The sequence below is a fragment of the Phoxinus phoxinus genome (genome assembly GCF_949152265.1).
Source record: "Phoxinus phoxinus genome assembly, chromosome: 3".
NCBI lineage: Eukaryota > Metazoa > Chordata > Actinopteri > Cypriniformes > Leuciscidae > Phoxinus > Phoxinus phoxinus.
In genome coordinates this window covers 21,271,846-21,284,195 of record NC_136878.1, presented here as the reverse complement: position 1 = coordinate 21,284,195, position 12,350 = coordinate 21,271,846, and the positions used below count along the sequence as shown (strand labels likewise).

At 38.1% G+C, this 12,350-nt stretch overlaps 1 protein-coding gene across 3 annotated transcripts in view; it reads left to right on the top strand.

Annotated features, from left to right (window-relative positions):
* Window positions 1–12,350, top strand: part of fibcd1b (fibrinogen C domain containing 1b) — a 134,294-nt gene that overhangs the window by 36,775 nt on the left and 85,169 nt on the right. For all 3 annotated transcript variants that reach the window (XM_079608786.1, XM_079608787.1, XM_079608785.1), the window contains 2 exons: window positions 2,735–3,214; window positions 11,506–11,665. In XM_079608786.1, coding sequence (XP_079464912.1) covers window positions 2,735–3,214; window positions 11,506–11,665 — 640 coding nt within the window. The remainder of the gene's footprint in view (window positions 1–2,734; window positions 3,215–11,505; window positions 11,666–12,350) is intronic.

The following is a 12,350-nucleotide window of genomic DNA, read 5'->3' as shown; positions in this document are numbered from 1 at the left end:
TTATAGATTATTAGTTCCTGGAACTACTGGAGCATATAAAGTGGGGTCTAAATGTCTGAGTCTACATTGCAAGTCTGAATTTAAAAATTAGTTGGACATAAACATTTTTTTTTAAAATTCAACAAAGAAACATTATGACACTACCTAATAATATAGTTTGCAATGCAAAACTTAAACAATAGTTTTCGACTTTTCGACCCCACTGTATCTTGTATACATAATTAAAGTGTTCTTGTTCTTCACAATTCAGCATCTCTTTCTCCTCAAAGGAATTTCCACTCTCTGGAATTCTATTCCCCAACACATTCGCAACCTTCAATCATTACATAATTTCAAAACCCACCTTAAAACATATCTTTTTGCTTCTTGTGTCTCTGATCCCTGACTTTATGATGACTTTATTATCTTTTCAGTTTAATTATGTTACCTATTCAGTTTATCTGTATTGTTTCTTTGTCTACTGTCATGTTTATTTGTATCATATTGTAAAGCGACCTTGAGTTTGTAGAAAGCCGCTATATAAAATAAACATTATTATTATTATTATTATTAAAGGGAAATTGTAAATGTCAGTTGTATGCTTTGGTTCTGTTCCGTTAGTAATCCCTCTTCACCATGCGCTTACAGTAGTGAGCAATGAATATAAAATGGAGGATTGAATCTTGCCTTCGGAAAATTGATGGGCTTAAGGAAAGGATTTTACTATATTACACCTAGCGTTTCATATGTAAACCTTTCATGTCTGTCTTTTAGAATTGCATATTTGTGATTGTACCGATAAGCAGTCAGTCAATATAAGACTCGCACACACACATTTGGCTTATACTCTGCATTTCATTATTCTTCCCTGTGTGTCAGCCTCTTATATAGATTCGTTATGATCTCATATCTACTGAAGAGTCGTTGCATTCTGAATATTTTATGTAAAACACTTTTTTTGCAGAAACACCCTTCATCTGCCTGGGCATTAAAATTAAAATTCAAGTGAATGAACCAATATGTGGGACAAAACAGACGTGTTGTTGGTGTTTGTGTTTAGAATAACACATGTATGACCTATGTGTGAGAGAGTTTTGGAAAAGGGACAAAGAGAGTGAGAGAGAGAGACTCTGAGAGTTAGTTGTTGCAATTTTCACTCAATAAAATACTACAATCAAAAATAACTATCAATCTACTGAGGCTCAGCAGGAAAGAATCAGCAATAGAACATGGAAAAGAAAACAGTCACAATGATGGTTGATCTGCAGGGAAAATGGCTCATACTGTATCCTCCAACCATTAATACTGCTTTCAATATTTTGAGAGTTTGCAGTATAAATCTGTTTTTAGCAGTTTTTCATCTAGATGAAACAGCTGTTCAAAAGGAAAGTGTCCAGGGGGCACTGGATTGAGTTCAATTGGATTACATGTAGAATTTAAGCGCATCAGTCATACCTGTTAAATAAAATAACGTTTGTCCGTTAGTATGAACAGTTGGCTTGAATAAATATGAAGCATTAGACATCATTGAATTATATTGAACCTGGAAAACTACATTAAATAATGCCCAATGTGTTATATTGTCTTGTCATTCATGCTGACATTTTAAATATAAATATGTTTTTTGATAAATTAATGTAACATATATATTTTCAATGCATGTAAATGTGTGCGTGCGTGCGTGTGTGTGCGCGTGCGTGAGTGACAGAATACCAACACCATAATCCAGACTCAGAAGTAATTCTTTGAAGGATAAGCCAAGGTATAACAAAATGTTTACAACAAGTACAGTGTGGTTTGATCCTATTTAATTCATACCAGGAGCTTATCACATCTAGTGCCTCGACATGTTCCACTAGCCTTCAGAGATGGAGAAGAGATGATCTCTGGTCTCTGAGTAAACTGTTCAGTGAAGTGCTTCCCTGAAATCTTTTTTATATTCCCAGAGTTGATCGTAAAAGCCAACTCGTAAAGCAAGCCATTAACCACCCATCAGCATGGGCCAATGCCAGCATGGCTGTTTTGCATATTTATGAACAAGAAGGAAATAAAGAGAACATATGTGTACCCACCTTTTTCAGGGAATAACATATTTTACACAGAGAACACACCAACACTGCCAGTGCATCATTGCACACACATGTCCAGACTACACATACACACAAAATGTTTGGATGGTAAAATCAAAGTGGTTTAATTTTTTCCTATTACGGGAACACTGTGGAGTGAATAGATAATTCACAATGACACCACGTGACAACATTGTGTCTATGTCTGTGTGGTTTTAAGATTCTGATTTGTAAAATGCATTTCTCAGATGAAGAACACATGATTATCATATAAAGCTCATTCTTATGCTTATTAATTGTTATTCATACAAATAACAATACATCCTTACATCTATATACCCCTTTTCTCAGCACTTTACAAAAATTGTTCACTAAATAATATGATTCCTATGAATTGTTGAGAAGGGAATAGAGGATTGTTTTCGTGTTTGCAAGAAAAGAGGAACTATATCACTAAGAAACGAGTATTATTAGAGCAAACAGATGATTCTCAGGGTGGGGAGGGAGGGGAACACCTTCATTTCTCCTTCTTTGTCTTTCCTGCAGTTTTGTCAGACTGCAGTATTATCCCTGACAGGCTTTAAAAAGCACTTTCTATTCTGGCAAAATGATAATGATGATTATGATGTTATTACGCTTTAACTCTTTGTCTCTCTGTCTTTTTTTCTGTCTTTGTCTGTCTGCAGAGGATGAGTTGTAGCTATCTGCTATGTACCATCCTGCTCTTCGTGGCCGTTCTGCTCGCAGTGACAGTGACTGGCACCATTCTTCTTATGAACCACTACCAGGCCCCCCCCATGTCGGATGGTCCGCCCCATATTAGCACCAATCAGGACGAAGCGAATGCGTTGGTGACAGTCGAGAGAGGTGATGGATCACGCATTAATATCTTCATCGACCCCAACTGCCCTGATTATAACAGTAACTTCTTGCGGCTGGAAGGCGTGCAGACATCTTTGCTGCACTCGCTCACTGATCATGATACGGATCTTAAGTCCGTCAAAGGTCAGGATCGAGCGCTATTGGTCAACTTGGCAGAGGAAGTTGCTAAGCTGTCAGCCCATGCGGGCCAGCTGAAGATGGACTATGAGTCTCTCAGACGAGGACAAGGCAACCTGGGACAGGACCTGAACACACTGCAAACTGAACAGAGCAGACTTATACAGGTAATGGCGTGCTGATACACACATATGCAAATATACCAGAACGTTACATGCATGTGGCTGGGTGGTTGACATAGTGGGCCCTATTTTAACGATCTAAGCGCATGATCTAAAGCGCACGGCGCAAGTGCACTTAGGTCATGTCCGAATCCACTTTTGCTAGTTTAATGACGGAAAAAATGGCCGGCGCACCCGGCACATGGTCTAAAAGGGTTTCCCAATTCTCTTAATGAGTAATGGGTGTGTTTTGGGCATAACGTGCAATAAACCAATAAACCACGTTGTGGACCCGCCTATAGGCTCGCATTACTAACGCGCCCTTTAAATAACAAAAAAAAAGACTATATTATATTGGCGCAGGCTATTTCAGTTGTCTCAAAATAGCAACGCGCCAACAATGCGCCTGAAAACACCTCATCTTCAGACCAGCACGCCCATGGCCGCACAAATGGGTGCAAATGCATTTGCTATTTAAAAAACTATGCAAAAAACTAGCTGAAACAAGCAAAAGACACTTTTGCCTGGCACTGCATTGCACCGGGTGTATGACAGGGCCCAGTGTGTCCATGGAGCATGTCCTGATTTTCTGGGTCAACATATTTTGAACATTCCTGTACGAAAATTTAATTTAATTTAAATTTAATAAGTTATCCCTAAAATCAGAGTTATCCCTAAAATCAGATGTAAATGATAGGTGAATAACACTGATGTAGAAGCCCCAAACCTTGATAGTAAGCCTAAACTTGACTTAAACTATAAACTTGTCTCTCAAATCTGATTGGATGTTGTTCCAGAATCAGCAAAGTTGTACTTGGTGAAATCTGTTTTTTGCATCCATGGAGGTTTTGTGCTTTTTTTTAGAGTACATCTTTGTTTTTCACCATTTTAATCACTTTTTTGTCTTCACTGGTTTATTTTAAATGATCCTTCAGTGTGAAAATGTAATTAGGTCATCAAATCAATAAATATGTGAAAAGTAGCATAGCTCTTTACAAAAGTGACTTCCCATTTACCCATTGAAATGACTGAAATCACGGTTACAATACAGTCTCCACATGAGCAGAACTGCACTGAGAAGCAGGTGTGCCTTTAGCTCAGCAGTAGATTTTGTCAAACCATTGAACTTCTGGGAAATGGACAGGATCCATAATAAATGACATTTCAGGGAGAATAATGCTGCGTTAACACTTGGTATGTTTCCCAGAGTCTAAACCTCCGTTCAATTGCCACCCCGCTGGTTTGTTCTCACACTTTATGCTGTTTCAAACCGTGGCTCATTTGCAAAATGCTATTCTCATCAATGTGAGTCCCATTGGAAGCTGTTTATCACCATCGCCAGCCAGTTTGAACTCTGAAAGTTAGTAATGGAGATAAATATTCACTGGATTTGTCCTTGCGCATCAGAAACTGAACATTAAGTCTACCCATCCATCAGTTTATCTCGTATGTCACCTTTACAGTGCATAAGCTGCATATGAAGAGTCATGTATGATTGAACAATGCATTTACATTTAATGCTGTACAGCAGTGACATGTACAACAGAAATAATGTTTTGACATTAGTATTTTAAATATGAAATTCTGAATATTGAGTCATCAGGGATACATTTGAAATTGTCTGTACGAAGATTATTTGTTTAGTTGGTTGGTTTATCATTATTGGTTTTAAATTATGTATTTCTTTTATATGTACACTACAGTTCAAATTGTTGGGGTCTGTAAGATTGTTTTAACCCTCATATTCTTCTCATTTCCCCTTCACCCTCATGGTCTTTGGGGAAAGTTCAGACCCCAAACATTTACAGAGCAATTGTATACAAATATATATATTTGTTTAACTTATCAAATATACATGTATGGTGTGTTTTGAGGTATATGTGGTACTTTGTTTACATATTTACAATTAGCTTGCATATAAAGTATTAAAACTTTCAGAAAGAAAATACTTTAATGATCTAAGGCATCTTTACACAGCCGAGTTAAGGCTGATCTAAAGCGGCTCTGTGTCTGCTCAAAATTCGGTGTAAAGACACAATGACGCATAAAAGCAGACTTAAAATATGCCTTCTCTGACCCACCTCAGCCCTAGTATCGAAGGCAACTCTGATACTGTTTCGGTTCAGTGTAAAATGAACGCAAACTTGTGCCATCCTAAACTGTCATTGTCATGACAACTGTCATGATAAGCACGCCTGTCAGCTCAAGCGGCGCGAGAATCAAGAAGCAAGAATGTCTTATCGATCAAAAGTTCAGTATGGCGTACCACAAGGCTCAGTACAAGGACCGTTGCTGTTCACTCTGTACATGCTACCCTTAGGAGATATCATTAGGAAGCATGACATTAGTTTTCACTGTTATGCTGATGATACTCAGCTCTATATTTCTTCACGCCCTGATGAAACTTACCAATTCACAAAATTAACGGAATGTATAGCTGATATAAAAAACTGGATGACTAGTAATTTCCTACTACTTAATTCTGAAAAAAACATAGATTCTAATTATTGGACAAAAAATGTCCTCACGTACTAACGTAGAATACTGTCTAACACTTTATGGCTGCTCTGTCAAGTCTTCCTCATTGTTTAAGAACCTTGGTGTGCTCTTTGATACCAATCTTTAATTTCATTCGCAAGCTAGAGTTCTTACCAGAACCAGGAAATATGACCATATTAGCCGGGTTCTGTCCACACTGCATTGGCTCCCTATTAAACATCGGACACATTTTAAAATATTGCTGATTATTTACAAAGCACTACAAATGGTTTAGGTCCCCAGTACTTGAGCGAGCTCTTAACGCACTAGACAATAATACATATTATATAATAATATACAATATCAAAATCGACTGCTGGCGGTAGATCCTTTTCCTATTTAGCACCAACACTTTGGAACAATCTTCCTAACATTGGCCAGGAAGCAGACACACTCTGTCAGTTCAAATCTAGACTAAAAACACCTCTCTTTGACCTAGCATACACATAACACATTATAGACTTCTATAATTCAATGTTAGGCTGCATAGATTAGGTCAGCGGGAACCATGAACACTTCCCATAAATCCTAATGTACTTGTTACATCATAAGAAGGATTAGTCTCTCCGTTTATCCCAAGGTTTACCGCAGTCCACCAGATCCAGGCCGTATTCGGATCTGATGAAGGACCTGCGCCTGGACACGACGACAACGCAGTCCTGAACTGTCAACTAGTCTCTCCCCTGTGAAGGCCTCCTTCCCTTTACCGCTGTACAGATAAAACGTTGTTGGGATATTCTGGTGCACGTGGCTACGAGGAAGCGACACAATTTTTTTCAAGGCTTGTACCTTGGAACCTATTTCTTGATTTTGCGTTGTCGAACCACCAGGCACTGTTTCGTGCAAATGAGTGGCTGGATCGCATTAGGAGTTTTCTGTTAGAGCGGTGTCGTGTTAGCGGCCCCTAAGTTAATAACTAATGATCGTTGCGACGGAGGTGAATCAATCAAAACTAACTTTAGCTGGACAATAACTTTAATAAAGAGCTGCTGTAAAGCCAAAACAATCTCTGCTACTTTAATTTCCTATTATCAACGTAAAGCTGCTTTGAAACAATCTATATTTTTAAAAAAGCGCTATATAAATGAAGGTGACTTGACTTGACATCTGCTGTCCTGCCTGAAACGCTAACGCTAGCATAATTGTTCATGCGTTCTGGATCTTTGAAAAAAAAAAAAAAAAAACTTTTTTAATGCTGTGATCTACCCGGTGTAATAATTCATAATTAATTTGTAGCATTTGTTCTATTTGGAACAATTTTATTAAACAACGTTATCTTCTAAAAAAGATAACTGCGTCGGGCTGAAACTAGCAAAAGACACTTGCGTCGCACCTCGGGTGTATGATAGGTCCCTTAGCATTAAAATAACAGCATATTCATTTCATTAAAAAAAATCTTGCTGACCCTAAACTTTTGAATTGCTAAGTCTCACATACAGGATTTATTATGAATATTTAATTTATATTGGCAGTCTAATGCAATACAATTATTTACATACAAATATGAAATTATTAAATATATAGGCTACTCCATTATGACAGTGCAACGTTTAAGGCTGCTCTAATGCTGCATTTCATTTACACAAAGGCAACGCAACATTTAATAGGGGCTGAGTCACATTGTATTTTAGGCTTTTATGCGTCATTGTGTCTTCAAACAGAATTTAGAGCAGTATTTACTCGGCTGTGTAAGACACCTTTATATGGTTTCAAGGTCCACCATGTGTCAGAATGCCACTGATTTTTTATTTTCAATATATTGTAATTTCCATGTCCTGCAGGGATCTTTTTAGGTTTTATTTTTTGCTGCTCCAGGGCATTTTATAAGTGTGTTGACTTTCACTCTGGCATCCTGTAAGATTGTACTCCAAATGCATGCTAGTGTTATAGTCACATGTGTTATTGCCAGCTGAGGACAGAGAAAGCTGATATGAGGACATTGATACTAGATGGCAACTGCTGTATTCTATAGACTTCAGTTTCAGGGCTGGGGAACAGCAGATGCTGCCTGTTTTCCTGTGTTAAGTGAATTACCACAAAGTTAAAGCCTGACTTTTATCTGAATTACGAAGACTTAAGGTTTAGGATTAACACCATATCTCTCTAACCACGAGTTACTGACAAGCTCCTACACACCAAATCTGTCAAAGACACACACACACATGCACACATGCACACACACACACACGCACACACACACACACACACACACACACACACACACACACACACACACACACACACACACACACACACACACACACACACACACACACACACACACACACACACACACACACACAGTGGGCAGGAGTGAAAGAGTTGTTTATCACTACCAAACACCTGTGCGACAGAGAAAAGCGTAAGCAAAATCCCCCCTGAATAGAAAATAATCCTCCGTTTTCTGATGACTTTTAGACAGCAATGGTGACCTGTGTGTGTGTGTGTGTGTGTGTGTGTGTGTGTGTGTGTGTGTGTGTGTGTGTGTGTGTGTGTGTGTGTGTGTGTGTGTGTGTGTGTGTGTGTGTGTGTGTGTGAGAGGGGTCTTTCTGTTTTTATACTCATACTTTTTTGGTTGAGCTTTGATACAGTTTGAATGAATAGTTGGATTTGTGAAATCTGGAAAGGAGCACAGAAAGCGACACTCAGCACAGACTGAGTGCAACTGAAGAGTGATGAAAAAGAGGCAGGCGTGGGTTTGCGGTTACCTTAGAAACAGTGTAAAAATGTGTCATCCCCAAATTATCAAACCTTATTAATTAAGGGCACTTATACCTGTAATTATCTCCCTTCACATGAAAAATGAAGCACAGACAGTTCCCTTGTCACAGATTAAACCCAGTTCTGTATTAAATTGTAATGCTAGTTTAATTGTTAATTTGTGGTGAAACCAGCTCTGAGGTAGGATTTTAGGTTACACATGATAGCATTTTAGCACTTATGCTCGATCCATAAAGCAGCAGGATATGCGGACACGAACAGTATAGGCCTCCCCCTCCCCCCTTAAACATCCACGAGTAAATAGCATCACCTATACAAGTAAGAAATACTGGTGAGGAATGAAAGCGTTGAGCTCTGTGTGAAGTTGTTGCAGCTCTAGTAGCATTTTAGCTTCAGCGACTATTCCGTTTACACCCTGGAATTAAAGGAACTAATTCTGCACTGTCAATCATCTCAGTATTACAACTTGCAGATATAACCACGGAAAAGCCATGAAGCTAATGGTTACTTCCTATGGGCACTACACTGTCAGTGTGCTAGCATGTGTAAGTGTTGTAGGTGTCAAACCAACCATGATCTGTAGGGTTCAGTGCGCTAATAGTCAAGGGTCCCAGAGAACATCATTCGGTTTGGTACAGTGTATTAGTAATGTTCCTGTCCGTTTCCCTCTCTCATAAGAGAAATTGGACTCATTGAATTCAAAAGGCTCAAAGGCAGAAGCGTGTGTTTGGTTAACTTTTGAATTCATTAAGGGAGGTAAATCACCCTAGAGTGTGGTTTTTGGAATTTCTTTTTTCAGTAAAATCTTTATTCAAAATAATTTCCATGGAATGATATTCCATGTATTCCTCATAATTCTTACATGTGAGCATCAACATTGTTATTTACATACATTACTATTCAAAAGTTTGTCATCAGTACTTTTTTTTAAAGAAATGAAGCCTAGCGCAAGTTCTGCCGGGAAGACTCAATCGTTCACGTTACTTATTACCTTCTCATCTATCCAATCATATCATAATAGCCCAGTATAAAAGGGTGGTACTTACACATGTCTGAGTTTGCAGATGCTGTTGCTTCAACCACCTCCATCCTCCCCAACCACCATGGGACCTTTACTCCATCCCCCGCAACACTACTATGTCTGGTCCTCCCCCTCATCGTGAAGACGCCAGGATGTCCACTTCCTCCTTCCACCACCAGATGGCCCCCTTCCTTACTTCGCAGGGGGTCGGCTGCGCCCCTGCCTTCGTCTTCAGGCAGGATATGCAGATTCCGTACTCTCGGAATGCGAGTTACGGACGGGGCCTACGCCAAATAACTTGATTGTTTGCTGAGCTCTTAAATAAATGTTCATCGTCACAGTATTAATTATCCCGAGTCTTTCTGGTAGAAATGACTACTGTTCAGAAAGGAAGCATTAAATTGGTTGAAAGTGAGATCAAAATACATTTATAATGTTACAAAAGATTAGCATTTCAAATAAATGATGTTCTTTGATGATGATCTTATTCCTGACAAAAATATAAGCAGCACAACTGTTTTCATAATTGATATTAATAAGAAATGTTTTTTGAGCAGGAAATCATATTGCAATGATTTCTGAAGAATCATGTGACTGAAGACTGGAATAATGATGTTCAAAATTCAGTTTTGTCATCACAGGTATAAATTACATTTCAAAATATATTAAAATACTGTATTTTGCTGTATTTCTGATTAAATAAAGCAGCATGGTGAGCATTGTTTTTAACTCGGTGAGACTTTTTTTAAAAACAAAATTTTGTTTAGAAAAAAACCCCATTATTTTTACTACAGGTTTTTTTATTTTTTTTTTTATCCACATAAGTCTCTCATACATTTGCTATATTTAAACATACCTTATAGGATGTGTCTGATGATTCAAAGACCATGTTGAGTTCATACTTTTGACTATACTGTTCTCATTCCTTCAAAACTTTGCCTAAAATCCATGTACAGAGAGGATAAAACGTAAAAAAAGCAGGTATAGACAGTGTCCGTCCAGCTCAATGTGTGTCCTTTAAAGAACACTGTATAGGACACATTGTTGAGCTGCAGGCAAGAACAGGACACTCATTTATTATGTTGAATTTGCCTCACAAACAATGAGAAAACCACACACTCATGCTCACTCAGGAACACAGGGTTTTCCATCTAAAATGGGTCAGATCTAATAAGTTTATGGGGAAAAGGCACACAATGGTCTTATTTCTAGGTAGACAAGATATAGCAGGTTCAACTTACTTCCTCAAGCAGAAAATCACACTGTAAATCTGGCACAAAGACCCTTACAGCTCTATTGCATGTCAAGTATTTGAGCTAAAATGACAGTTGGCCTTATTGAACTTGTCTCCCAGACAGATTTTGCCTTCTCATTGAGGCTACAAGGGATTTTCATTGTCACTGGACAATAAGCAGTTCGCTTCAATTGTTCAAAGCTTTCTATATGTCCAGAAAATAAACCTATAGTGTTCTTATAAGTTAAAGCCATCAAACAGATCTACACTTGGCACAAGAATTGTTTTCTGTTGTGCTGCAGAGCTATAATTGAACATTTTGCTGTCCAAGGCACCAAAATGAATCTCAAGAGACTGCATGTTATCCACAATGGCTGATATATTTTTGGGAAATGGAATCTTACATCAACTTATTTTGAGATAATAAACACTAAATATCATGGGGTCCGAATTATGCTGTGAGCACTGTCATTACAGAGCTGTGTGACTTTCTTTCTTCTGTGGATCACAAAAAGAAATGTAATGAAAGTCAGTAGGGTCCAATGAAAAGTATTTGTCCATGATGTCTTCTTTTGCGTTTTTTAGAAGGAAAAATCATAAAGGTTTGAATCATGAGGGAGAGTAACTTGTGACACATTTTTATTTCCTTTTAAATATTCAAGTAAGCTGATGATCAACTGTATCGATCTAATTCTCTGCTCGCGTCTGTTCCTTGCAGTTTATTCTGGACAGTTTCATTGTCAGTTCATGCTTTTTGTGTAATAGTTTTTGTTTGTGTTGCAGCTGCTGTCCGAGAGCCAGATTAACATGGTGAAGATTGTCAACTCTGTGAGTGATGCTCTGAATGCCATGCAGAAGGAAACAGGAGGTCTGAAGGCCAGGGTGAAGGCTGACCTGCAGAGGGCACCAGTCAGGGGAGTTCGCCTTAAAGGCTGTGCTAATGGTAGGGGAGCCTGCCCATCTTCTTTGTTTAACATGTTTGGGGTGTTTAACATGTTAAAAGTGTTCATTGTCTATTTGCTCCACTTTACACTACCAAACACCAAGGCTGCATTTATTTGATCAAAAATACAGTAAAAACAGTAATATTGTGAAATAATAATACAGTTTCACTTTATTTTGGAGGACCCTTTAACACATTCTGTTGACTATAAGTAACGTTGCACCGACGTTTGCTACTCAATAAACATTCCTTATAATTATGATTTTTAGTGTTGAAAGTTGTGCTGCTAAACATTTTCGTGGAAACCGTTATACATTTTGTTCAAAGTTATTTGATAAACAGAAAGTTCAAAGAACCATTAAAAATAATTGTGTTTGATTGCTAAATATGTGTTGTTAATATCTCATTATATAAGGACAGATTCTTTTCTGGAGGCTCTTAAGAGCATGATATTGACTTTTTAGAGTTTAGTATGTCATTAGTGAAGGGAATTAGTAAAGAGAGTCCTGGATAGCATAGTAGCATACTGCTCTTACTCTTTACTGTGGCCCCAAAGTGATTTGTCACATGGCATTTTTGCTCAGGTGATTGAGTTTAAAAGTTATGTGGTCCCATGAGCAAAGAGTTCGATTTAGATTTAAATCATGTACTCTGACTACACCAGCTCAGAATCACAAGCACTTTG